The 27920-nt window shown below is 51.9% G+C and overlaps 1 protein-coding gene and 1 long non-coding RNA gene across 2 annotated transcripts in view; one reads left to right on the forward strand and one right to left on the reverse strand.

Annotated features, from left to right (window-relative positions):
* PSMG4 overlaps window positions 1-5790 on the forward strand; it is a 36097-nt gene extending 30307 nt beyond the window's left edge. The window contains exon 3 of the long non-coding RNA XR_006602603.1: window positions 5208-5790. This is a non-coding gene — a long non-coding RNA (proteasome assembly chaperone 4). The remainder of the gene's footprint in view (window positions 1-5207) is intronic.
* SLC22A23 (solute carrier family 22 member 23) overlaps window positions 1-27920 on the reverse strand; it is a 171812-nt gene that overhangs the window by 13725 nt on the left and 130167 nt on the right. Inside the window, exons 5-9 of the mRNA XM_045067025.1 lie at window positions 13996-14123; window positions 6521-6623; window positions 4297-4529; window positions 2607-2639; window positions 1294-1417 (exon numbers count right to left, since the gene is read on the reverse strand). Of these exons, the coding sequence (XP_044922960.1) occupies window positions 1294-1417; window positions 2607-2639; window positions 4297-4529; window positions 6521-6623; window positions 13996-14123 (621 nt within the window). The remainder of the gene's footprint in view (window positions 1-1293; window positions 1418-2606; window positions 2640-4296; window positions 4530-6520; window positions 6624-13995; window positions 14124-27920) is intronic.

Genomic DNA, 27920 nt, shown 5'->3' on the forward strand with positions numbered 1-27920 from the left:
AAATCTAACAATGACTAATGAGGTCCACCCCAGCACAGTTAAGGGGTGGCGGCCCCTAGAGAAAGGTCCACAATAATGCCAATCTATGGGGAGACCAGCGGGAAAGCCAGGGATCCGATCTTGACCTCTGCTTTAATGAAAGAACCCTCCTTGCTGGATTCTTTGGTCAAGGAAGGAAATTTTAACTACGTAAAGAAAGGACACGGAGGGAGATGCTGTCTGCTTGAGACATTTTGCAGCCTCGAGCATGAAATAAGGTTCAGGCTTTTTTCTTCCCTTCGGCTTAGGAGAGGGTCGGTATAGGGTGAATTACTTGGCATTTAATTGCTTTTTTTCTTACATATACCATCCCTTGGCATCTTATTCCACAGGCACTGAGTAGCCTTCAGACTTGGCACGCATTGTAAAAATCTGGGAGAATGAAGCAAAATGAGGTCATGTGAAATTTCTCTTGTCAGCATGACTCCTGGAAATGTGGGAAGAGAAAGTCCATGAACCTACCTGCCTTTGCCCAAAGCCCTACCCAGCACCCGAGGGTCTAAAATAATTAGTCTGCACGAGTCCCGCCTTGACCTGTACTGGGCTCTCTTGTCTGACCGCGTGGGAAAGTCAGGGTGGACGGGTGTTGTCATGCTGACTTCTGGGTTTTCTTTCACAGCTGAATAACTGCCTAATTTATTCACAGTTTATATGTTCGAAAAGCATGTGTGTTAGCAAGGCTAATGATATTCCCATGCCAAGTTCAGTGTGATGTCAATCACAGTGAGCCCTTCTGTAAGTCACAAACAGTAATTACCAGGAAAATGACATGATTCCGTAGTTAAGTGATGCCCTTTTAACTGAAGGCAAACTCTTTTATTATGCTGTAATCTTAATAAAATCAAAGGGTAGGTACCAGCCAGGTACCACTATCTGGGACTAGCACCAAGAAAGGATCAGGCCTTACTCCCTGAGCTAAGACAAGAGTAGTTAAGCCCCAGGTAACACCCCCTTTCAGATGGAAACGTACAGGGCTTTCTGCACCCTGAAAAGCTCCCTGCTCCCTGCTCCTCTGGCTCCTTGCCTGGGCGGAGCCCGGGGTCAAGCTCTCAGCTGACTCTCGGTTGCCTCAGAGTCAAGGCAAAGCTCTCCCGCTGAAGGCCGGACATGCCCGGCACGTATGCTGCACCCTGGTCCGGAGGCCAGGGCAGGACACAACTGATGCTGGTTCATTCCACAGGAGCCTCGCTCCACACCCAGCCCTCTCCTGAGTCCTAGGGAGAAGGTGCAGGCGGGGCCCCTCCCGTGACCTACCTGATGACCGTGGGGGTGATCTCGGCACAGAAGAATACACTGAGGCTTCCCACCGCGTGGGAGGCGAACATGCCCACGATGGAAAACGTGATGGAGAACTTGTCCTTGACGCTGTCACTCATACCTGAAGGGGAATCGGAGGGAGACAGTGAGGGGGGCGGGCAGAAGGGCGGGAAAGGAGGCTGGCAAGGCAGGTGATGGGAGGGGTGCAGAGACAGCAGCGGGCCAAGGGATGGGGGAGGGACTAGGCCCCCACAAGGGGTCTTCCCCTTCCCCCTTCCCAGTTCGGGGTGCAGCGTGGGCCACTCAGTTCCCTCTGGAGACCGAGGAGCACTTCTAGGTGTAACGGGTCAGACCCTCTTGGTAGAAGATGTTGTTGGGGGTTCCCGTGATTGCCTGTGGGCCGGGAAGGCTGGAGCGCACGCGGATTCCAGATTCCAGAGGCCGCAGGCCGTGCCTGGCTGAGGGGAGGCTGGCGGTCTCCCCTGGGATTCTAGCAATGTCCCTTCTATCCCAGCCTCTGGAGGAAAAAGGCCTCCGCCTCCAGAGAGCTCTGGCTACCCTGGCCTTAGGTTTGACCCATCCAAAGCACAGGACAGGGTATGCCAGGTTGGACTAAAGAGAACAAAAACTCTAATAACTCAACAGAAGAATTTATGGCCTGGAGGGACAGTGCTCAACCCATCTGAGCACCCTGCCAAAGGCACCAGAGTCTGACCGCACAGCCAGGCAGCATCTAGCACAGAGCACGGGCATGCGGTTGGGGTTATACATTTGGGGCACAGCCCAGTTCCCTGCAAAGCATATCCTGAATGCAGGGGACCTCAGAGCAGACAGTCCCGGCAGCACGGGCTCGGAGCAGGCCAGGCACGTGCGACCAGCAGCAACGCCATCCCCGTGGCCAAGAGCAGCCAGCTGCTGTGATGGACAAAGGGGGACAGCAACTTCCCCTGGCGGCACAGTCAGCAGGGTGTCCGGCACTCCCTGGGGGTTTCTCATGTCACCCAGGCACCACCCCTAAGACTGGCTGCAGCAGGCCAGAGCGGGGGTTGGGTGGGGTTGGGGGAGGCCATGCGTGCAAGCCAGGCACAGACTGAGAAACGAGGTGCTCTTTCTAGAGGCAAAGGGAATAGAGAATACAAATGTATGCTTATAGTGTCCAACCTACGGCCAACTTCAGCTGCAACTCTTGAAGGATAAGGAGAGAGGGGTAGAGAGAGGGAAGGAAACCACAGTCTGTGAGTCTTGACGAAAAGGCCCGCGTGGGTGCAATAAAAAGCGATCAAGTGCACGGTGCAGGCCTCGGGACTCACCTGAGTCTGGATGCTGGCTGTACTTCCCAATCACTGCGGCCCCGGAAGTGACGACCCCCAGGCGGATGCGGGTGAAGACAGTGCGTAGAGGGGGGGGAAAGAAAGCCTGTTAGGTATGAAGCCGCTACCCTGCTTTTCCATGACTGGCTTCTCCGTGACCTCCCTTCCAGCCTGGATTGGCCCCCTGCCCCCTGCCAGGCCCGTGGGGAGCAGGGCCAACACCTGCTGCGGGCCAGTTGTTAGAAGGATACAGAGACCTGTGGATACGATACAGCTAGACCTCTAGCTGAAGGATTAATTTCTTGTGAACAATTCTCCCCGAGTCACTGCTGGTCTGTGCTGCAGGGAGCAGCAAGGACCGCAGGGACAGACCCGTCAGGCAGCATTTCCGTGTGCTCTGAGCCCTGAGGCTCACGGCTTCTTGTGTGCATCTAGTTCCTGGAGCTTTCCTGTTCAGGGACAAGGAGGGCACCTGTGACACCCCCAAGGGGCTGCCCCTCCCTGCACCCAAGGTTCAGGAGCTTGCACAGGGCTCCCTGGAAGGGTAGCCTGGGCGGCCCCTGCCAGAGGACAGACACCACTTCTCTGTTTCCTTATTTGTCACAGCTGAAAATAAGACCTGTCTCCCAGCAAGAGGCAGAATGCATAGGAACAGGACCAGATTAGGGAAATTGCTCCCAAGGCTGAAAGGAGCTATTCTTTAATCCAGTTTGCACAACGAGGTTGAGAAAGTTTTGAGTTTTTTCTTTTTCTTCTGTTCCGGACACTGACTCTCCCACCTCGGAGCAGGAGAAGGCTTTCTGTTTGGTCAGCAGCTCTGGTCTGTGCTGCACCTGGATAGGCCTCGAGTCCAAGTCCCAACCCTCAGGTGGGCTCTCCTTGTGCAGGAGGGGAGTGATCTGTGGCCTCTGTTCCCCGCAGGGACCCAGCCTGCCCAGGGAGCTCCATGCCTAGTGAGAGAAGGCTCAGCTGCCTGGCTCTTCGGGGTCTCGCTCCAGGCCGGTCAGAGGGACGCCTGGTGCTATTTCCATGCATGAAGAGCGAGGAGCCGTGTCAAGTATGCCGCATGGATTCCCTAGTTTTTCTGTGTTATTTTTAGCATTTACTGAGGAATTCTCTGGCCCAAACACAAGCTGATAAACTTGGGAGGAGCTGCTGAAAAGCAGTATTCCAGTTCAAGGGGTCAAACGGCCCCTGTTGTCCCATGAAAGAGTGCATTGTTCTTCTCCTCACGTGACCTATGACAGACACAGCCTGGATCACCAGGACTCAGTGGGCCTCCCTTGCAGGGAATGACCTATAGCCAGGAAGGCTCCCAGAGAGTGCATTGTTCTTCTCCTCACGTGACCTATGACAGACACAGCCTGGACCACCAGGACTCAGTGGGCCTCCCTTGCAGGGAATGACCTGTAGCCAGGAAGGCTCCCAGTTCCAGCCCCAGGGCGGGGGTAGGGGGGGTGAGGGGGAAGCACAGGGCACACTCCATCGAGGGCAGTCACCATGGTCATTCCAGTCCTGCCCAAGGCACTTTCCTCAAGCTGTTGATTCTGGAGTAACAGCTCAGGTCACAGAAAACTTCTCTCCAGTCTCACCCAGCTCTGTCCAATACGCTTTGGTCACGGGCCAGCTCCCCGCCCCCACGCTCGCCCCCCTCCTCACCCCGGCCCATCCACTCCCCAGACCCACTCACGGTTGAGGAGCCCGAGCTGCAGAAGCGAGGCCAGGGCGGTGAGAATCATGAAGAGCAGCAGCCCGCCCCTGCGCCCCAGGAGCCTGACCACTAAGCACATGGCCAGGCAGGACGCCAGGGCGATGCTGGCCACGGTGTAGTAGTCGGCATAGAAATTCTCCAGGAGCGGCACCTTCACCTCATGGCCCATCATGCTCCGGGCAAAGCAATGGTGGATCCCGTAGCCTGTCAGCCTGTGGGGAGACGCACGGCCGAGGGGGCGGTGGGCCGGCGGACAAAGGCGGGAAGGCTCAGTGACCAGGACCCAGAGCGGCAACTCAGCATGTCCCGGAAGACACACGCTCGCCACGAGTGAGTGCACAACCAGGCGCGAGGCAGAGGGACTTCAGAGACATGACCAGAGCGGGCCCCTCTTGGCAGGGGGGTGGGGTGGGGGGGGTGGCTCGCTCTCCTTCACCTCCCTTTAGCAGAAGAGCCGGGCCACATAAGCAGCGAGGCCTTCCGTTCGAACACCAGCGAACAAATCCATCCTGACAAAGCACTCCCCATGCCTCAACTCAGTTCATCCCATGTGGGCACCCAGGAGCTCCTGTCAGACCCATTTCACAGATGGGCAAAAAGGCCTAAGGAGGGTAAGCAGCTTGCACCAGTCAACTGAGCGGACAACTTCAAAGACATCCTGCCTGTCTGGGCCTCGGCTCTTCCTTCAGCCCTCGGGGTTCTGCAAACTTGGGGATGCGTCCAGAGAACTACCGACTTAACCCTGCTGCTACTGACACACACGCCCTGGGAAAGCTGTACAAGTCAGGCCAGGTGAAGACGTCTGGTCCTGGAGACTCTGTGTCCATTCTTAACTTACACTCTTCCCCTTCCTTTGCCCTGGGTCAAGCCTCTTTCTTTCCTTCCTCCAGAGAATCCTATAAACCTGCTGGAACATGTGTGTCCGGACCGCCGGAGGCAGAAGAAGGAAACGGGATTCTGAACGCACCGCACCGGGGCCTCCACCCCCACCGCCGCATGGGAAGCTGCAGGTGCAGGCGCCCCATGAGGGCAGCCGTGAGAGCTCACTGGTGATGTCAGCCCTCGGCAGCCATCCCAGAGCTAAAAATTTCCTTCTCTCCCAACCCCTCTTCCGTGCTTTGGGGAAATCAAAGTGCTTTTATCACACCATGAGGATGCGTCAAGGTCAACGGCAACAGACCCCTGCCCCCGTCGGAGGAGGCTGCCGCTTGCCAAATGAACTCATTTCCACGTGGGAAATCCTCGGCAGAGGGCCTGGTGGTGTCGTCCTTTTATCATCAAGCAACTGGTGAGATTCGGTTCCTCTCTGGGGATCCCAGATGACTTTCTCTGCTGCTCAGCCTAGCGAGGTCTCAGGGAAATCTACCTTTTTGTTCTGGTAGGAAGGCAGTCTTCTGACCACAGCAGGGAACAAGGTCAGAGGCATCCCCCTTCCCCCAAAGCAGCAGCATTAAAATGGAAACTTGCCATCTCCTTTATGTCACAATTTGTGTTTTTTCCCCCAAACTAAAAGTTGGAGAAGTCATTCCGTTTTTAATGGTCCCATTAGCCTAACTAGCTAGTGTCTGTGGATAGTGGCATGGTGGCCGGGTCCAGAGCTGGCTGTGAGTGGGGAGGCTGAGGCATCAGGGCTCCAGCTCTGACCCACTGTGTGCCTAGGGCCTCTGTCCCCCCGCATGTAGGACAAGGGTATTAAGTAGGAACCCCAATATTGAGAACCGATTAAATGGCGCTGCTTTGATAGAAAGAGCTGTGGGGACGGTTGGACCAGAGCCTTGACCACGGGCCTCTTTCCTGGACAACAGTCCTGAGGCCTTTCACAGCTGAGTGCGTAACTGCCCCCCGCCTTCCCCCGCCACCATCGCCTCTAACACCAAATGGGGGTTAACACCCCACCGCACCTTAGGTGACCTCTGACCCTGAGTGAAGGCCACCTTGTGTGGTCAGGGAAGGGTGGGGTTATTAAGCTGTGGGTCAAAATGAGAAAGACCTTCTTGGTAACACTGATACTGGGGCTCAACCCAGGGCCTCTTGGTAAAGAGCAAAAGAGCAAAGCTCTTTGGGCTGGCCAAAGGCCCCCGCGTGGCTGTAATTCAGGATCCAGCTCTGGGAGGAGGAGGGCCCCACTGTTCTCTCCTCCAGCCCCTCTCCTTCCCAGCCTCTCCCGGACACCTCCCCTCTCCGTGTCCCTCTTGTGACTCACGAGTTCACACACAGGACCACGATGTTTTTCCACAGGTTCCGGGTTCCCACCACTTTCACGATGCAGACTTTCTTGGGCCTCCGGGAAAGCTCCTTCTCCAGCTCTGCAGGGAAAGAGAGCCTGTGACCTCTCGGCAGGACCCCGGACAGGCGAACTCACGCATGTTCCCAGTTGTGGGCATCATGACAAGGGAAACAATTTTTTTCTTTTCTTTAAGCCAGGAGACAGGGTCTGGCCCTCAGGTTAGAAAACATATCCACAGAGACACTAGCTTTGCACTTCAAATTTCCTCGTGGGGGCCGGAGGGGAGCCATGGCACGCCATCTGTGTCCCTTGCCACTATGAAACCTTTCTCGCCAGAGAGGCAGGATCCGCACAAATAAGTCATCAGGGAAGACTCACTCCGCTCTGCCTGAGCTCAAAACTCAGTGACATTCTAGGTGATGGAGGCACCGATCAGGTTCTGGCCATGTGAAAATAAGCAGTTCCTTCCCGTCCAAGGTCTGATCTGTCTGCCTCACCCGCTGCTCAGAGGCCAGGAGAAGCTCAAGCTCCCTAACTTAGTGGGCAGCGATCTCCAAAAGAGAACTACACGTGTGAGTGTAGAGAAGGGCATGTGCTTCAGAAGGGCAGACATAAGCGTATGCACACGTGTGTATGTGTACGTCTCGGTGAACAAAGTTCTTTGCAACCCGAGCGAGACAGTGTTTTGCTCAGTGATGTGACCAACTCCAAGGTTATGAAAAAGAGTTTCTCACGAGGCTCAGACCAGCTCTGAAAGCTGTTCTGAACAGACTCCAAAGGACTCCAATGCCACATTCACAAGGTTAAGCGTTTTGCGGAAACCTGGGTGTTGACATGGCACTTTCACGGGGAAGGTCAAAACAAGGAAATGCCCCAGCCTTCAGGGTCTCCCTGCGCTTCTGGGAGCAGAAATGTCCCACATTTAGCCTCTGAGGCCCCTCCCTGCAGGTCGTCAGGGAGTCATTCTCTACTCTTGAGCTCAAAAAGTAAAAGGAGACCTGACCCACTGTTGGGTGGCCGTTGCTCCTCAAGACGGTCAAGGCCACGAGAAATAAGGCACAGACCCAAGGAGGCTAGGGAGGCTTCACCAGGAAGTGTGATCCTGGATGGGATCCTGGGACAGGAAGTTATTAATGGAGAGACTGGTGACATCCAGGGAAAGGCTGGGGTCGGTTAGCCATGCCGTACCAGTGGCAGTTTCTCAAGTGAGACAAAGGTCTTGTGGTGATACATTAACAATAGAAGACACGGAGTGCAGGGGATTTAGAAATTCTGTACTAGGTTTGCGACTTTTCTGTAAACCTAAAAATAGTCCAAAATAAGTTGACTAAGAAAACCAAACCAACCAACCAAAACGCAGCAGTATGGGTGGGAACGCCCAGTCTACTGAGGAAGGCTTCCGAGCTTGGAAGAAAGAGAACTGCCTCAGGAGAGACCCTAGAGCAGCGTGTGCAAAGGGGACTGAGCGACTGAAGTGCTCTCTGGTATTCCTTGGGGCCATTCCCACCCCTGGACGTCCCCACTTCAACTCTCCTCTTGTACCTCCTTCCTGCCATCCCATGGCCGAAAGGACACAAGCCTTATTAGTTTGTAAGGAAAATATGTAGCTTAACCATGAGGACTTAGTAGTTACTTATTTAAACAACTTTTTTTTTTGGAGGAGGGATCAGTGTCCCCAGCTGGGGCATTGAAGGGAGAAGGAAAAGTCTTTCGATGTCTGAGGGATGCTATGCCACCTGCGTTTCCAGAACTTTCTTTCTTCCCCTATTTAGATGCAAAATTGAGGTCTGTGTACAAGTCAGAACAGATAGCACGTCAGCTATCTATCCATGGATCCCCTCCAGCTCCTGAGGTCTTCTAAATCTTTATTTCCCCTCTGCAAACATAGGCTAATTTGATTTACAAACAGCCTTTCCCCTTGGTTAAAATACTACAAAACTTTTAAAGAACATGGAAATAGTACGGTTAACAGATAAAGTTTGATCCAACGGTCTGAGTATCTTCACTGTTATAAAAGTTGTCAGCAGGGGATCGGGGGCAGGAGGGGTGCATCTGGCTGGCTCAGTTGGTTAACCATCTGCCTTTGGCTCAGGTCATGATCTCGGGGTGCTGGGATCGAACCCCATGGTGGGCTTCCTGCTCAGTGGTGAGTCTGCTTCTCCGTCTCTCTCTGCTTCTCCCTCTCCCCCACCACCCCAGCTCACGCTCTGTCTCTCTCTCAAATCAATAAAATCTTAAAAAAAAAAAAATCAAACTCATTAGGAATCAACTACAGTAGCCACACTTGTTCACCATTGAAATTGCCCAAGAAGAAAATGGCTGTTAGAATGTTCATATAATTTTTTTTTTTTTTGTAACGTGGCCCACACCTAATTGCTAATACATTATTGTCTGAAACAGATATTTAAAGAAGCCACAGCAACTCTGACTGACCTGAGTGGTGGGTTTTATTGTTGCTGTTGTTTTTTAAAATAACATTAAACTGGAGAGCCCAAGGTCTACAGAACTGACCACAATCTACAGAGGTAACTGCATTATTCTAAACAGAATGAAATTAACCTGTCTGGGGACTATTGATATGTTGATTCTGTTATACACATCACTGGCCTATTAACAACAACATAAAACTTCCTCAGCATGAAGTCTGTGTCTCTGGGACAAAATCCCCCAGCTCTGAGTCTTAAGAACCATCAAAGGACTTTTTTTATCTCTCCGGTCATCAGACCGAAAGCTGGGATATCCTCAAGTCCTTGGACGTGGCTGCACAGGAGTACAGAGGGGATGCGAGTTGGCCAGACTGAAGCATCAAGGCTGGGACTGTTAGAAGCATTTCCTCTCCCTGGCTCTCTTCCCAAGCTCTCTGACCCCCTGTCATGCCCTCCCCTCCCATGCCATGGCACATTTCAGCTGGACCTGTCAGGTCACAGCCTCACCTGCGATGCAGCTAGGGGTCTGACACACCTTGGCAGGATCCCAGTGCTCATTGTTTTGTTGAGCTTCCTTGGGAAAGCTGCTCTGTGCCTCTGTTCCTCGGCTGGAAAGTGGGGCAGCGCCCTGTCTTGGAGCATCGTTACAAGGACCAAACAAAGGAAGCGGGTGCAGCCCCGCATAGACCTGGCCGGTACTTTGGCTGACCCAGGTGGTTCTGGCGTGTCCCCCTGCCAGAGGGGACAGGCGCCCTTCCTGGCCAGTACTTTGGCTGACCCAGGTGGTTCTGGCGTGTCCCCCTGCCCCCAGCTGCAGAAGGAGACGTGTCCCTACAGACACACAGCAGTCATGACCTCAACAGACTGAAGAGATCCACGGGAGGGGTCCAACCATGCTTCTCCAGGATAGCACAGAGCAAGGTAGAAGGCAGTGGCAGGTCACTCAGGCCTCAGAGATGCAGGGAAAACACATTTGTTGGGAGCGGGTGTGAGAGCAACTGGCTTTGCTCTTACACTTGTGTGCACTGCTAACACGTTCCTGCGGATGCTGGAGAAACACCCGTTATTGAAACAGAAAAAGAGAAGAGGGGGAGAAGGAAGAGGAGCAGGAGCACGAGGAAGAGAAGCAACTGTAGCGGGAGGAGGTGGAGCAGCAGGAGAAAAAGGAGGAGCTGGGGGAGGAGCAGCAGGAGCAGGAGTAGCAGCAAAAGCGGGAGTAGCTGGAGGAGCAGCAGCAGGAGGAGGAGGAGCAGGCAGAGGAGCAGCAGGAGCAGGAGGAGGAGAAGCAGTAGCAGGAGGAGGAGCCGGAGGAGGAGCAGGAGAAGGGGCAGGAGGAGGAGGAGGAGGAGCACAAGGAGGAGCGGCAGCCCCCTTGGCTGCCGGAACCATTCCAAAAAGCAGGCCCTACAGGCTCCAAGGCAGCAGCTCTGAGGCTGGGAGCCCAGGCGGAGCCTGAACTCAAAAGCCCAGAAAGCACCTGCTGTCTCTTCCGCGCTGCTTCTTTCCCCTAGGTGGGGCTTTAGCAATGCCAGCACCTGGCCATTAGGATCAGTGGTTCCGGAGCCAGCCTCGGAGAACGCCTCCAGGGATCTTATCAAAGTCACCTCAGATAGCTCCCTCTTTAAAATCTACCCCACATTTGGACAAGTGACCCGGCAGCGCTGACCTCTGTACTTGCCTGTCATGGCACGTGGCCGCTGCTGGCCTGAAGCCCGGAGGAGGAGGAGTCGGCAGCCAGCGGGGTTAGCAGTAGGGCGCCCGAGTCAGCCGGCCCAGGGCTGACTTGCTAGTGCTGGGGCTGTGGGCAAGTGACCTAACCCTGGGGACGCGGTGGTGGCTGGATGCACAGATCTGCTTCTCCCCTCAGTTTCTGACCAGCCCGACCAGACGAAGCGGGGCAGGAGAGGGCAGAATCCAAGCTCAATCACAGAAAAGAGCTGAGTGAAGCCCCACGGAGGCCTGATGGGGGGACTCGCCATCTCCCATCCCACCAATGCTGGGCCTGCCGGGCTTCTCTGGGGGTGCTGCCCAGAGAGGGCCTGATGCCTGAGGACAGAGGACACCCGCTTCTTGCACGGGGCTTGTTCCTTCCACATGACGGGACATCAGCAGCAGGCGGCAGCGCTCCCCAACACTTAGCCTGTCTGGGCCCTGCTGCCCCATTTGTCAAACATGGGTGATGTGATGATTGACCTCACCAAGGCTCTGGCAAGAAATGCAGGTGCAGTGTGTCTCCCAGGAAGACCTGGGGTGGGGATGGCCCTGCAGAGGGGAGGCCTGAGGTGCATTTTGAGAGCCTAATGCAGGCTGCAGAGTCTTTGAGAGGCAAGTAGAGGTGAGAGAGGGTCCTGGAGCGGCTTCACTGAAGGTCATGGGGATCTAGCCCTGGGAGGCTGCTGAGGGATTTCCGAGCAGGCAGTGTGAGGGGAGGGGCAGCGAGAGGGAGACAAGGCAGGTAGACCAGGTAAGGGACAGGGATTGGTAGGTGGATGAGATGAGGTGTTGGGAAGAAGATTCCAAGCAGAAGAAAGCAGCCTCTGAAAGCTGGAAGTGGCCAATTCTGATGAAAGGGACACCTGCCTTCCCCCGGCACTGGCATCAACGCGTTTGACGGAGGGGAGTGAGCAGAGGTCTGAGACAGATGGGAACCGTGTGTCCCCAGCAGTGGGGGGCCATGACCACCCTCGGGAGGCAGGCAATGTCCCACGTGTCAGCCTTCTGCAGGGACTGCCACAAAACTCAGAAGCAAAGAAAGGAAAAACGATTTCCTACCACTTTCCAAAAATAGGAGGAAAATGAAGCAGTATAATTAGAATTGAGAAAACAAGATTTTCCCAGACAGTATTTTAACCAGAAAGAAATGGAATGCGGTGATTCCATTAGGGAAACGCCAGAAACAGATTATACTGTAGGACTTAAGAGCATTAACCAGCTAATGAACGGGGCTGAGGAGTTTGGGAAGATGGCGTGGGCTTTCTGAAATGAGCAAACAATGGCCCCCAAAGGGGAAATTAATTCAATGCTCGTTCTCTCCAGTGACAATGGTGTCTCTGTCTGTGAGCTCCCCCTCCTCTCGCAGAGCACCAGAGTGGAGCTGCTTCTGCTGGACTTAAGGAGTTCAAGTCCCAGCTCAACTACTCACTAGCTGTGTGACCTTCACCTAGGTAATTCACCTCTCTGTGCCTCAGTCTCCCATCCACAATTCAGGATAATTACAGTACCTCTCTCGTAAGGCTGTGGTGAAGTATTCTAAGTGAATACATATAAAGCGCTTGGCATTAAATATTAAGTTAGTATTTGCAAATCATTTGGGAAAGTGACTGATATACAAGCACCATGTGAATATCAACCTATTCTCATTGTCACTGGATAAAAAGGAACCCCAGGTGCCCCTTTGCACAGCACCGGCACTCAGTACTCTTCATGAAAAGCAGACCTGGCTCATGGGCTTCTTTATTCCAGTAAAGCAAGGGCTCCAGGCTTCCTGAGGCCTTCAGCCTGCACCAGAGTGCAAGGCAGACCACACCAGCCCTACAGGTGGGGGCAGCCCAGGCTTGCTGTGCCCATCTCCCAGGTTGGGGTCCAGGCCAAGACTCGGACGCCATCCTGGTCAGCAGCATCTGGGGAATTCTACTGACCGTGAACCCTAGGTCTGAATCAGCAGTCTGCTGAAAAGCCTGTCTAGGAACCAAGGGATAGACCGTTCCAGAAGCCCTTCCTGGCTAGCGTGGTTTCCCCGCTGTGTTCCTTCCCTGTTGTGAATGGAGCTGTGACGCCTTTATTCTCCTACCTCAGTTGGGTCTCTGCTTACCTCTGTCCTTGGAGCCTGGCTCCCCCAAGCATCTGTGAGCCCTTGCCACCCCCTCTCTCTTTCCGCTCTGCGGATTTTTCTGACAGCATGCATCTGTCCTGATGGACCGTACATTCCATTGTTCCCTGTGTGCCCTCCCTGCTTGCCTGTAAGTTGCACGGAAGAAACAAGGCTTTGCTGGTTTCCTTCTGCTCTAGAACAGTGCCTGGTACACTGTGGGCATTTAGTAAATATCTGCTGGACAGAATTCCAGATTATGGTGGGGGGTGGGGGATGCACATAGTTTCTCTTGGGCAGGGCCCACAGAGTATTTTCCTGGGACATTTATAACAACAGTACTGGCGGGTTGTTGCCGCGGGTCAGAGCCTGGGGTTGGCTTTCCTGGGACCTTCGAAGGGCGTGTCCAGCAGAGCCTCTTCCAGTGCTTATTAAACGGTGCAGTTTCTCAGAACTTACTCCAAATCTGCTGGAGCAGCATCTCTGAGTACAAGGGAGGGCAGCAGGAACATGGATTTTTAACAACTTCCTGGTGATACTGACAGATCCCTAACCTGGAAGCCCCGATCTAGTTTCTGGTGACGCTCTTGATACACACGTTTGATGGTTCTGACCCCCGAAACGAGTAATACATAGTATGTTAACTAACTTGAATGTAAATAAAATCTTAAAAAATAATAATAATAAATAATAAAACAGATCTAAACTACTCTACAGAAAGACTTCACTTTCCTACTTCTTTAGGTGCCCCCAAAAAGAGGTCATGACAGAAACAGACAGTGGCATCCCTGAAGGTCCACCCTGGGAAGACAGAGGTAGTGCGGACCAGTGCCGCCCCATGGCAGGGCCCTGAGGGTTTATAAACCTGGCCTTCAGGGTTGGCTGTGGACCAGACTCAGGCTGGACCCTTCCCAAATACTCCAAGATGATGGGGTATGCATTAGGTTTGTGCCTCACGTCTGGGTCTGGACAGGCTAGGTGGGACACCACGGCGCATTAGACTTGAATCCAACACCTGGAAGGCGGATTAATTTAATTAATTCATTAATTAATTAATTAAATTCCTGTCACATTCCCGGTCCAGCTGCAGACCAACCGGGACGGAAACTTCAACAGCGAAGGCAGCTGCTTGGAAAGACCGTGTGGACTCTTCGTCTGGGACGGGGGCACCTCTCCTGATTGGGGTGGGGTTGTGGGGTGAAGTGAGCGCGACTCACCGGGCATCACACCTTTGATGTCACTCTCGGGGTTCATGCAGTTCTTCTGCGTGAAGTGCAGGATGAGCTTCTTGGCGGCTTCAAACTGCTGGGTGGCCATCAGCCACCGCAGGGACTCGGGGAAGACCCTTCAAAGACAGGAAGGGAAATGGGTGAAGGTCTTCGGTTCTGTAGGGTGTCAAAACACACAGCCTCAGGGCGCCTGGGCGGCTCAGTCTGTTAAGTGTCTGCCTTCAGCTCAGGTCATGATCCCTGGCCCTGGGATCGAGCCCTGCATTGGGCTCCTTGCTTGGCGGGGAAAGCCTACTTCTCCCTCTGTCTGCCACTCCCCCTTCTTGTGCTCTCTCTCTCTGACAAGCAAATAAATAAAATCATTACAAAAAACAGAAAAACAAAAAACCACAGCCACTGTCCCGGGCCGGGAAGCTTCACAGATGGTAGCACTCAGTTTCCACCCATGGGAAGTGGAGGCCAGTGACTGCTCAGGGCTGTCGTAAGCTGAGTCAGAGAAGCAAAACTATGTGCAGGTGAAGGGGTCTAAATTTTTTTGAGAAAGTATGAAAACAACGATTTTCAAAATGTGGCAGATGGGAACAACAATCCTACCCATCGTGTCAAGAAATCAGTGTAAACTTGTCCCTCACTATGAATCTCTTCAGCAGGTTTAAGCAGTTTGTTGGAGGGGCGCTTCTGTTCTATTTTGTTACAAAGACCAAATATTAATAGAAGGATTAAGTTTTAAAAAAATGCCCGACATGAGCAACCAGACAGTTACCTTCAGTTTTCAAACCTTTGAAGGCTTTCACAGGACTTACCGATATAATTATTTTCATCTTCCTGCTAACTCTGAGATGAGACCAGAGAACACAGCAGGTCTCAAGTTTTATTAGCAACAAAGTCCTTGTTTGTGTTAGGATGAGGAGTCCCAGTTTAAAAAAAAACCAAAACACAAACCACCAGCGTTTTACTCTTAGTGCATTTTGTCAGCTTACTTTTATGACAGTATTTACAGGTCGATCAAAGAGAACAGGGTGCCCGGTTGGAGCAGGGGGCCAGCCCAATTTTTCTGGCCAATATTAATCAACATCCTAGACTTTGCGGACCGGCAAGGGCTCTGGTTAACCCCTCAACTGCCACGTGCCGGAGCACCCCCAGACAACTCGTGCATGAACAGGTGTGGTCATGTTCCCTCCGAACTTTCCAAGAGGCAAGAGGGCACCCCTAACAGGGAGGGAAGCACAAGTTGTTCTATCCAGCCTGGGCTCTAGTGATCGCAGTGTCAGTTACACAGTATCAAGGAGTCCTGACTGATGTTGCTAAGAAGTTAGCACTACAGCTAACCCTGGCAGCCCTGCAGGATCCGGAGAGACTCTAATTAAAGTATTCCAGAAGCCCCACTGTGAATCTTCCATTTGCTCATGCAGGATCCTACACACAACTATGAAATCAAGCTCTTTTTCTGTGTTGTACTTCCTCTAAGCAGTCTGATCAAGTTACTGAGCATGGAGAGGTGGGTTCTGCTGCTCTGATGGCAGATTACGGCAGATTTTAGGTCCTATTTGGGCAGAGCCCTCCTGGCAGCGGCCATTCAGAGCAGCTGCACTGCTGTGCGCTCATCACACCGTTGGGCGATGGCAGGACACTCCGGGGTGGATCAGAGGGGTTTCTATAAACAACACTGGGGAGGCTGGATAGAGAGTCCCAGGCCAGCTCAGAAGCATCCCCAATTTCCAGATGCCCCATCGGACAGCCCCACCATGGCAGGCCACCTGCCATGGCCCTTGACTCCTGGGCCCAGGGAGGCTCCGCAGGGCTGTGGCCTCAATACTGGACCTGAGAGCTGCCTGGACTTCGGGGTGCCCTTTTGACAGGGCGCCCCATTGCCAACACCAGCACAGAGCTGTTGCCTTCCTCAGCCAGGCACTGTCACAGGTGGTCCAATATACTTAGCCACTTGGGGAGAATCTTTTTAAAAGTCCTCTCAGAAAACTAGCTCATATAGTCCTCTGATAGCACAAGATGTTTTGCAGGTGGTCTCTGAAGTGTAAAATATGGTCTACAGCAGGAGAAAGTTTGGGTCCTTTTAAAAGTAATTTAACATAATTTACATCAAATGTTTATGGACCAAACTCCACAGCAGGGAACGGAATTTGAAAGTCAAGACCATAACGGAGTGCGATGCATGAAGAACAGGGCCCAGAGCTGGGGAGGCAGAAGCTAGGAGACGTGCAGCTCACCTCCACCCCTGGGGGGCCAGGATCCCCAGGTGCCCAGCACTGCTGGCACAGAGCAAGTAAACAAGCAAGGAACATCATCCACCAGAACACGGGTTTTCATGTCCCTCAGCAAGCTGAGGTCCTCCTCCTCTGTTTACCTGAAGCTTTGCCGACAGGGTGGGGCTAGGTGGGGACAACTGTCATGACATGCTCTGTGAACAGTTCTGAGCCCTCGAATGGGAGGTGAGTGGCAGTTCCAGGGAACTACAAAGCGATGTCTCGTTGATGTCACTTTGTCTTCAAGGGAAAGCCCTGCACTTTGCAGAAAAAGCCAATGTTTGGCCACCCAAATCCCATCAATCTAGGCGTTGAATCCTTCCAGGACCCATACAGCCCTGGTCCTTCAGGAGAAGAGGCTCCTCCTCCCAGGTTTCAGAGCCACAGATGGAGACCAGGGTGCTGTGTGGTGTGGGGGCACATGGGCTCACAGGTCTCAGAGACGTTGCCCTACTCATGATGGCCCTGTTACCCTCTATCACTCATTTCTGTAGCCCCCAAATTGTGCCTCAAGACACCAGACTTCGGATAACTAAAAATCGATAAGGAAAAATAAACAGCCCTTATGAGAAATGACAATGAGCAAGTCTCTTCCGAGAGGACCTTTGAGAACTGCAAAGCTTGTAGAAGAGGGTTCAAGGACCGCACCATTTGCAAAGGTGCGCCATGGTCTTCGGGTTTAAGAAGTGGGTGTGGGCCTCTTCTGGAGCTCAGACATTCTGTCCCCAAATTATTTTTATCCAATATGCATTGAGGCACCCCACATGGCCACATCGCTGACCTCAAGCTAAGGGTCCTCCAGTGTCGGAGGGAATCTCTATACGTAAATAAGCAGACAACTGAAGGAAGAAAACAAGTGATCCGGAGAGAAGTCTGTATAGTATGGGACACACTGGGGCCAAGAACTAGAGTGGGCCATTGTAAGAAGGGGTGCTGGGGGTGCACCTGGGTGGCTCAGTTGGTTGGGCGACTGCCTTCAGCTCAGGTCATGATCCCAGAGTCCTGGGATCGAGTCCCACATCAGGCTCCCAGCTCCATGGGGAGTCTGCTTCTCCCTCTGACCTCCCCTCTCATCCTCTCTCACTCTGTCTCTCTCTCAAATAAATAAATAAAATTAAGTTAAAAAAAAAAAAGAAGGGGTGCTGGGGAGACTTTGTAGGGTGGCAGTATGCTTGGGCTTCTTGGGAGACGAGCAGGTGCACACTGTGGGGCGTTTGGGGACAGGACCCTGAGAAGAGGCACAGGGCCATGAAGCAGCACGTGTCTGGGGGGCTGCCAGCGGGTAGACCGGGGATGCTGGGTGTGAGCTGAGAGGAGAGGAGAAGAGGGAGAGAGGCAGGGCCCAGGAGGTGGAGGCTCCCGAGCTCCAGGGAGTCTAATGAGCTGCGGCCACCTGACCAGACAGAACTGCACTGACGACAGGGTGCTCTCCCGGAAGACTTCGACACAAGAATAAGGGCCGACTCCCATTAGCCATCCGGCCCCTCTTCTGGTGGTCAAGAGCATCGCGAAGTACCTTCCCCAGAAGTGGATTTACAACCACCGGGCCCTCTTGTGCAGGTTTCCCTTGTACTGAATACTTTCTAGCTTGTGACGGGTTGTAATATTACCCCCATTTTACAGATGAGAACAATCAGGCACAGAATGTTCGAGTACATTGTCTAGATGCCAGAGCTGTTAATTAGCAGAGCTTAACTGCACGCAGGCAGTCGGACTCAGTGAGTCCACATCCCTAACCCAGGGGGCGTGGCTAAGGAAACTCACGCACACAGCCCAGAGGGTGCACAGGTGACAGCAACTTGGGACACACGATTCTAGCGCTGCCCCCTCAGGGGTTCCAGAATGGTCTGAGCCCAGATGGTGCCTGCAGGGAAGGATGAAGTTTTATGATGCCCACCACTTACTTACATTTACGACAAAGCCATAAAGCATTCACTGGACTTCTGGCCTCAGAGAAAGCCCAGCAATGGCTTTCTAGTTCAGATAATGTGCAGAGTGGCCACATTACGGAAGCTTAACGATCTCTCTTCTGACAAGTACATAACAGAGTAGCACCATGCAAATTAAAAACCTGACCAACAGCCCAGGACCTAGGAGGATTGTAGCTGAACCTTAGAGAAATCGATTGCTTTCAACAAAAAGAAAAGAGCACAATAGGCAGCTGGTGGCCGCGTCTGCAGCTGGTAAGAAAGTGACCTCGGGGGTGACTTCTGCAACCAGAACAGGTAACCAGGCATGAAGGCCACAGAGGCTTCTCTGGGAGGTAGTTTCGCAGTGGGCTGTGGCTCTGGGAAGAGGAAGCGGCCACGGGGCCAGTGGCTCACCGCAGGAGCCGAGCAGGAATTTCAAAAGCTATAAGGATTTAATTCTTTCAAGCTCATTATGGAGCAGTGGTATTATTATCCTTCTTGTGCAGATGGGGAAGCTGAGGCAAAGGAAGCACAAGTACCTGGCCCAGAGGACACAGCTTTCGAGTGGCAGAGCCAGATTTGAACCCACGACTAGAGAGATGTTGAGGCTGGGATTGCTCCAAACCAGGTGGTTCCATAAGCCCCAGGGCTTCTGCCAGAAGGATGTGGGCCAAACTGCACTCCAGCTGCTCCGGTCTTAAACCTCACCCGGCAAGTGAGTGAGGGTGGAGGAGGGGCCCTGCCAGGCAGATGCCTTGTCTCTCCTCTGCTGAGGATCACAGGTGCACAGGCCTCTCGCCCTGAGGCAGATGATAGATTGTGCTGAGGCCGTCTCCAAATTGTGTTCGGGATGGTTAGGAGGTCCACGATCCCGTAGTCATGATTCCAGAGTCCCAGCGGTTCTGAAATCCAAAAACCTTACTGTTTCACTCACTTGGCAAAGACACGGGCACGGGCCTGACCTCTACCGAGGCAGAACCACCCAGAACGGATGTCACCATTCTGAGTCTTTAGGCACCGCTCCCCCTTCGCTGAGGGAGCTTCCAGGATCTGAGGCTGACTAGCTGAAGGCGTGACGGGGCGTGGACACCTCAGAACCTGGGACAGGCGACGGCGGAGCTGCGTGTGGACGACCGGCACCTGCCCAGCGCCTGCCCGGGGCGGGCCGTGCTCGCCCTGCTCTGTCCGCTCACCCCATGGCCTCCCGCCACAGTCAGAGGCGAGCCACCCTCTGCGCTGAGCGACCACTGGGGACAGCGGATCAAAGCCTTTGGCTATGAAGTTGAATTTTCATTAAGAAAATCATAGATTGGGGCACATGGTGGCTCAGTGGGTTTAAAGCCTCTGCCTTTGGCTCAGGTCGTGATCCCAGGGTTCTGGGATCGAGCCCTGCATCGGGCTCTCTGCTCAGTGGGGAGCCTACTTCCCCCTCTCTCTGCCTGCCTCTCTGCCTACTTGTGATCTCTGTCAAATACATAAATAAAAATAAAGAACTTTAAAAAAAAATTGCTTTTGATTGGCACACATTTGCCCACCGGTGGTCCGGAGACCATCACGCACAAACGTGCACGCAGTGGTTTCTATGTTGAGGTCCTGGATCAAACCCACGTGAACTTCCTCCTTGTGAGCTGGGGTCTCTTGACACACGGACGATCAACAACTGGAGCAACGGCACTTTCCAGCGCATACATGCGACATTATAACGCTACCAATCTACATGTCACTTTCCTGCGGCCTCCATTATTCCATCGAAAGCCAAGGCCCAGCCATCACGTGAAAAGGGCCTCTGACTCAGTCACACGGAGCTTTTGGAGGCCATCCCCCCAAAGGCAGACTGGGGTTCCCACTCAGACACCCGTGCTCTAGGTCTGAAAGCCCAGGGCAAACAGGAATGGGGAGAGGCCATTCGGAGAGGAGGGGGCCCACGGGCGTGAGGAAGACAGGATGGCTGCCAGCGTGGGGAAGCCCAGACTATCCAGTCTCCACCCGGTGCTACAGCTCCCACACCCTGAAGGCTCACACCACCAGAAAGCACCTGATGCCATCATGCAAACCCTCTAATCACCCACCAAGAAAAGGCCAGGTTGTAAAAATGAACTTCAGAGTCAGAGCGAGGCCTCTGACTCAACCCAGCCCCTCAGGGCAAAGCACAGGGGCTGAGCCCCTCCCATGCCTCGGGGTGCGCGTCGGGGGATGGTAACAGCGGCAGGGTCAGACCTGGACCTTGAGCTTTCGACCTCTAGACTGGTTATGATTTTCTCCACATCACACTACTTTATAGTATTGCTTAAAAAGCAGCAAAGTCTATTTTAGAAAGATGCCCACCAACTGCTGACTCTTGACGAGTTATATGGAAAATTTATTTACATGGAACCACGTTCCCAGTGGTATCGCGTAAATGCTGTTACTATGTCAAGGCTGATAAATTTTCCATGTTCTCCTAATTGCTACCACTAGACGGTTGTTCTTCAGAGCTGTCTGTCTGCGTGCCACTCAGACAAGGAGAACTCTATCTGCTTCTCCTCTCGGCGCACTCCCTGACTGGCCACTTGCTTTTCAGACCACTACTCTATGATTTAATAGTAATGTGTTGTTTCTGATACACTTTCCTGTCTTTGGCTTCCTGCTTTTTCTGTTATTTGGCTAAGTCTTAAACCCGTCTGATTTCCATTCATGGATCTGCTCACACCTCGAGTCACTGGGTAGAATTAGTAATTAAAACTCAATACTGGGATCCTGTCCTAATACTAGGCAGTCACTGTTTTTTTCCTCGACATTTAAAGATAAAACAAAGTATTCCTTCTACCCAATTGGAGAACCAGTTACGGGCCAGGATACTATCTAGGCTGTCTTCTTGCTAATTCATTTAGCACCTGCTCAGATAAGATGCTAACTTGGCAATTCTCTGCATTAAAAAAAGCAGGTCTATAATTTTTAAATTACTGTCCTAGAATATTTATTCATAAAGAAAAAAAACAGAAAGGAAGAGTAACGGTTTATACTCTATTACTTTTATCCTCAAGTTGTTTGTTTTTCTAAAGTATTAAATTTAGAGTGACACGTGTGTGGACATTCACGCTGTCAACATCCATCATTCATGGGCTCAGTGTGTACAGGGCGTGATCAACCTGCCAGCAGGAAAAACATGTCAATTAACAGATGCCTTACAGGGTAAGAGTTTCCCTCCAGCAGGTCATCCAGTGTCGACGGAAGGACACAGGTGAGGTTGGGAAGAGTTGAGTCATGGCAGGTTTTTAGAAGCGAAGTTTCCCTGAGTGTATGTGAAAAGCATCTCAGACCATAATAAGACCGTCACCTGATTTAAAGAGGCTATTCTAGCTGTTAGTACTTCAAGATTAGTACTAATTATGAAGTATCACAGTGCTATGAAATTCTGAAAAGAGTCTCAAAAAATGAAATCAAAGTCTAGAATTGAATGAAATACAAGTTGGGAGAACATTTTAAGTTTCTGGTCCAAAGCTCTTAGAGAAAAATATAGGCTTGGTTCCCACAGATAAGCTTTTACTTGGATTTTTTTTTTTTTTTTAAACTTTAGTTCTATCTGGTGTGTGTGTGTGTGTGTGTGTGTGTGTGTATTCTTAAAGGTAAGTTGGCTCAGTTCAGGAGATAGCAAGTGTATACGAATTAGATCTTTCTAAAAAAATTCAAATTCATGATTTGAGTTAAACTTAGTAATTCAGGAAGGCAGGATGAATATCATAAAATTAAATAAAAATGGCTTTTAGGATGGTTAAACCCCAAAGTTCTCCTGATGTCTTCCAAATGTCTTTATAGAATATAAAATTCCTTCATAATGAAATGGGCATCCCATTTATTTGTCACATAAACTCAGAACTTTTTGTCTCTGATATTTTCCAAAACGGTACACACCTAACTGCCATAATTATTCCTTACAAAAAAATGATAAAGGGACGATTACATCAGGAGCCCCAGGTTTATACACCCGATTTGTGACCTTGGGCAGACCACTTAACCCTCTGGGCCTCAGTTTCTCCACATCTGTAGAAAAGGGCAGGGGTGTGGAAGGTCACCAATGCCTTACCTGGCACCAACATTCTCCATGTATATTTATTTCACGAGGCTAATGGTGACTGTTGCCTTCTTCTGAGAGGTATAAAAGATGCCGATCATAGCCATGCACCGTACGAATATTTTAAGGTTGCCTTAGGTTTTTGGCCCGTGGAATGAAGTCAGTGCCGAGAATGTCTTTAGAGCGAGTCTTTTAAATAACCAACCCAGAATATTTTACAATTGCGATAAATTTAAAATGTTCCTCCGTTCACATTTAAAGCATGAAAGCTTGGAATTCACCTGAAAATGTTCTGTAGCCTTGAGAGTACCTGGGTTAATTTTCTCCACGTTCTCTCTCTTTATATCGTCTTTTCCCTGATCCCTTTTACTAATTTATCCAGGCAAGGAATTATCAGGCTACAGAAAATATAAGGCTCCCAGGGCATTAAAAAAATCACGCTGCAGGGGAATGAATCTGGCAGGCGTTTTTGCAACTGATAAAAAAAAAAAATGTGATGCTGAAGAATGATTGGAGGAGAAAAGTCGGCAGCAGGCAGGCAGGCTCGAGACTGTCACTGCCTCTAACTGGAGTTTTATGGGCACCTCTGTCTTCGCAGGGGTCGAGGGAGTCGGGTCCACCTTCTCCCGGAGTCTGCCTCTCCTGACCTGCTGGCTCCCATCTTGATGATAAGGGAGCCCACGGAGACCACAAATTCCTTGACTTGTCATCAGCGTGGCCCCTGCTGGTTCTACCCTGACCTCGGACACAGCTCTGGAAAGCAGCTTCTTGCCATTGCCGTGAGCACACGCACCCCTCCCACGCTCCACAGAAACGGTCTGGACGGAGTCAGGTCAGGCCCATCTGTCCCGGATCCCCGCTTCTTATGGCGCCAGACATACACTCTTGCCAGAGCTCCCCGCTGATGGGGCCGGGCTCCTCCGCCTGACTCTTGTTTCCATTCACGTGGACTCCTGCCAGCGGCCAGCAGGGTAACCACTTAGCAGTTATCCCTAGACACCAGTCACCGGAGCGCCACCTAGCCTCTTTCTGCCGGCTGCCAGCAGTCCGTCCCCACCGCTCCCACGGCGCACGCGCTGGCACACATCGGGCCCCAGAGCGCTGCCTGCATTCGAGACTCCAGGATCCTCCGGCTTCCACCGCGCATCGAGATGGAATGTCGAGGCACATCCTGGTGTGCGCACAGTGAGGACTAAGGAGCTGGTAACGCTGGCCTTCAGAGGGCAGGACGTGGAACTGAAGGGCCATGTTCCCACGTTCACAGATCGTCTTCCACTCCGACTTGGAAGCAGTTTCGTTGGCCATAGGGGTTCCTATTATTTTACATAATCTCTGCAGACTCAGAAGTTAAAAATGGGGCAGCCTCTTGCCTGAGGGCTCCCTAAAATGCCATGCCATTAGCAAATCCCCAAACAGCAAGTCAGAGAACATTCTGATCTCACTTTTAATTGCTCACCCCATTGTCAGGATTGAAATGTGGGCTACCATTTTTATTGATGCACTGGCCTTGCTCACGATGAACCTAATCTTCCCCCTTCTAGATAATCTGTGGACAAAGAGGATTTGAGCAAACTTCCTTTTCAGCTTTCAATTTCCCAGAAGTGTCCTCAAATTAACTATCTGATAACCTGTAAAAATAATTATTGCAGACTTTCAAGTTCCCAGAAACTATATGGTTTTTATGATTCACCTCTTCTACTCTCCTTTGAGGGAAAGATGTTCTGGTGTGACTTCCCCGTTGGTATAACTGAATTCAGTTTTCCTCCTGCTGTGCTGGGAACCCGGCAGCCTTCCTTTACCAGTAATAGAGTTTGCAGCATGTGGTACTTTTGATTGGCTTCTGAAATAAAATGGCTTTTGATGGAAGAAGGTATTGTGTCCCTCAAGTGTGTGTGGGCAAGAAAAAAGACTGAGAATCACTAGAATGAATATACTGTGCGCGCACACACACACACACACACACACATGCACATAAATATATAAAATTTTAAGGGGTCTTTTAAAAATCATTTCCACAATGACAAGAAGCAGAATTAATCCTTCCATTTAACACAGTTTTCTGAAGTCCCCCTTAGGGAAGGTACTGATCACCCAATGATTTTAAGAAACATTTTCATACATATTAGGGAAATGCTAAATAACAAGAGGAACTAGAAGACAAGACCCCGCCCCGCCTTGGTGAGAAGCGCCCTCTGTGCCCTGCGCATGGTGGGCCAAGGCTCTCCCCCCTCTCCCTGGCATGCTGAGTCTTACCCCGGGGGTCCGGCGGCACCACTAGCACCATGACTGAGAGGCCACTGGTCCTCATTCTGGCTCTGGGTTTTGGGTGGTGGCTTTCACGCCTCAGCTCCACGTACCAGGTCTAGGACCACAAAGCAAGTTGCTGAATAGCTCTGCGCCTGAGTTTCTCCATCTGTGCTAGAGGCCTTCCTAGCACCTCCTCCAGAGACTCACCAGGAGGACCCAAGGGGCCAAATTATTGAAAGTGCTTGGTGGTGCCTGGCTCGTAGCAAACCCTCCAGAAATGTTAAAAATGAGTATGATTCTGGCCAAAATATTTCTGGTGATATTTGAAAAGAGCCAGTGACATTTAAGGCCATTTACATTTTAATGCTGGATATTTATCTAACCCTAGGCCATTTAAATGTTTCACAATGGCTCTTTTCTTGAAATTTTTTAAAAAATTAAAATCCCTTTTAGCACATACCTTTATCCTAAGAGTTCTGTTTTCCTCCTCTACCCTGCGAGCTCGTTAGGACGGCCTGTTCTCGTTTCCTCTGCTACAAGGTTTACCTTTCAGTCGGGGAACCGATACTGTTACTTATTCTCCGTGCTCCAACTTGCCGCTTGATCTTTCTCTAATTTCCTCCTTATTTCCCATATGGTTTATTATCTCCTTCTTATGCCTTCCCAGATGCTTTTGATGATCACGCTGATTGCCAGCAGCACTTTTTCTCTCGTCAGGATGAAACTCCAGCTGAACAAAGCGCGGTTAATAATTCACCATCTTCACACATTTCCAGCCTGTCTGTTCTTTCTCGAAGCAGCTGGGGCAAAAACAGCTTTGGGGAGTCCTGGATGAGAATCCTCCCTAACTCGGTGCGCAGCTAAGGGTGTTGGAGGACAGCAAAGGAAAACCGCACCGGGTCACACCGAAGGCAAAAGCTCAGCGAGGATGCCCCCCGCTGAGCCTCCTCAGAGGACAGGACAGCGATGGGGGAGAAACTTGTCCTTCCCGTTACCCTTCAGCACAGGCTGTAACTTGAGACTCCAAAACACATTTGCGTCTGGGTTTATGTTTTCATAGTGCGGATAAAATTGTTAGATCCGGGACCCAGGTTTTCTTTTTTTTTTTCCTTCTTTCATCTGTGCTGGGAATACCTATGACTTCTGCTGTCTGAGATGATAAGACAAATTTGCTCTCTGCAACAGAATTGGATGGGACAGCCAGGCCTTGCACGATATCTCCCTTGTCCTCAAGGATGGGATCTGTTTCCTTTCCCTGCTGAACCGAGAAACCTCTTCCTACAAGAAGTGTGGCTCCGCCACGTCTGACTCAGATCTTCTTCATGCTTCGACACCATCTTTGTTTTGGGGGTGTACTGGGTCCCTCAGTCCATGTGCAAGACATCTGGCTTTATTCCGTGATGGACCCATCCTGCTTCTCAAATGTGAACCCTCCTCAGCATCCCCTGGAGGGATTCTTAAGCCCCAGACCTGTGCCCCAGCCCAGACATGTGGACCCAGATAGTAGGCCTCGGGTGGAGTCTGAGAATTTGTGTTTCTAGCACGCTCCCAGGTGGCAATGAGGCTGCTAGTCCAGGGACCACACAAGGAGAACCACTGATGTTTGACAGCCAGCTTGTAGTGACTTTCTCACACTTCTGAGTGTTTTGGTGAAGCGCTTGGATACTCCGGTTTCCCCAGCAAAAGCCAGGAACAGACCCACCGACCAATTCAAGGGTGAATGGTTACTGAAGGGTGACATGCAGAAGCTTGCTGCGGATCCCAGGAAGAGTGTCCCTAAAACATTGAGACATGTTCAAACCAGGGTACGTCCCGGGGCCTCTGCCACAGAGGAGGCCCAGGCTGTGAACATAGTGATGTTTCTCCTCCTGGCTGAGGGGTGTACTGTGTTCACGGCGACCCCCCCACACCCAGCCAACGCCGCCTGTGGAAGGGTGGGTGCTCTCACATGGAGATAGGAGCCCTCCCTGGGAACCTTACTGAGTCGGCACCACCACGGCCCCCCCGGCATATGCCGGGTCCAAAGCTGACACGCACATGCTTGTTTTCGTGAATAATTGTGTGGACTCAGCATTAGCTTATGTTTGACGGTGTGGTGGGGTCACGTATCAACATTTTGGAAGAGCAGCACGGACATCTTCGTCTCTTGCAATCCCTACATCGTGCTGTCCCTGCCAACACTTCAGGCGGATACCCCGCGGTGCCTTCTCACTCTGGCTCGGTCTCCTATAGTCAGATTGACCCAGAAAACCTGAGACCACCTGCCCTGTGTGTCATCTTCCTCATCTTCCACGCTGTGGTTTCCTAAGACATTCTTACCGGACGCAGACCTGGACCCCCAGATGCACTGCCCCAGGGCTCCTGGTGGAGGAGGACACTCTGTCATCAAGCTATGTGTCCTGGGGCAGGCTGCTGCTAGCTGGCAGGGACGGTTTTGTACACTTTGTGCAATTAGAAAGCAGCAGCCCTCCAACCACCCCTTCCTCCACTCTGGGCTCACCCGCCACTTGGCACATGGAAGCAGAGGTTCTCTTAGGCTCTCCCTTCACCTGGTTTTGAACACCCAATCTGCGCTTCCCCCTCCCCGACCAGCCCCATTTGTTTTCTGTGACCCTGGAAGAATTCCCCGTTTATTCTGGAAAAAGGATAGGTCTGTATGGGTTCCTTCTGGATGACCCTGATGCTCTGCTGCCCTTCCTCAAGCGATCATGCATGTCCAAGTGAAATGACGAAGTGGGCACTTCTCTAAGGCTCTGGTGTCCTGAGGGACAAAGACGGTGCGGATCTTAGCCTCGGGCACCGGCAGCAACCGTGGAGTCACCCACCACCTCTGCCAGGATTCTCATTCACGTGAGAAATCTTCACAGCAGTTTCTCTCCTTCTGTTCTGGGTTCCTAACAATGTGCCTAGATTTGATTCTTTGAAGCATCTCACATCGCAGCGAGCACACCCTTTCGTTTTCTTGGGCCGCTCACCTTCTGAAACTCTCCCTTCACTGAAGCCCTTGCAGGACAGCAGCTGGTTCTCCCTGGACCCGGAGTGAGCAGCACCCCCAGGCAGCGTGGGCAAGGATGCCCCTCCTTGATCAAGGCCCCCCTTGGGGGCACAGGTCACTGGCATACCCTGTCCTCCCGGGGATCCACCTGTACTCATCACAGCCCCTGCCTAAACCCCACCCCGTCCCTGGGCACATCACACCTCTGCTGACTGGTTTCTCCAGCCCCAGTCTCCCTTCCTTCCAGAACATTCTGTAACCCTGAAGCTGTTGTAGGGCTGTGCATTCATCATGCCTTTTTATTTCCTGTATTTTCTGGTGTTTCTGGGAGGGAAGACAGCCCCTCACCCCAGATTAGCCAATTCTTAGTGACAGCCAACAATTCACCTGTGAGCGCACCTTTCAAGTACAAACCAACCGACCAGAACCCCAACCCCACTGCCTCCTCC

The sequence above is a fragment of the Mustela putorius genome, unplaced genomic scaffold, assembly GCF_011764305.1.
Source record: "Mustela putorius furo isolate JIRA1106 unplaced genomic scaffold, ASM1176430v1.1 tig00003870_pilon_pilon_pilon, whole genome shotgun sequence".
NCBI lineage: Eukaryota > Metazoa > Chordata > Mammalia > Carnivora > Mustelidae > Mustela > Mustela putorius.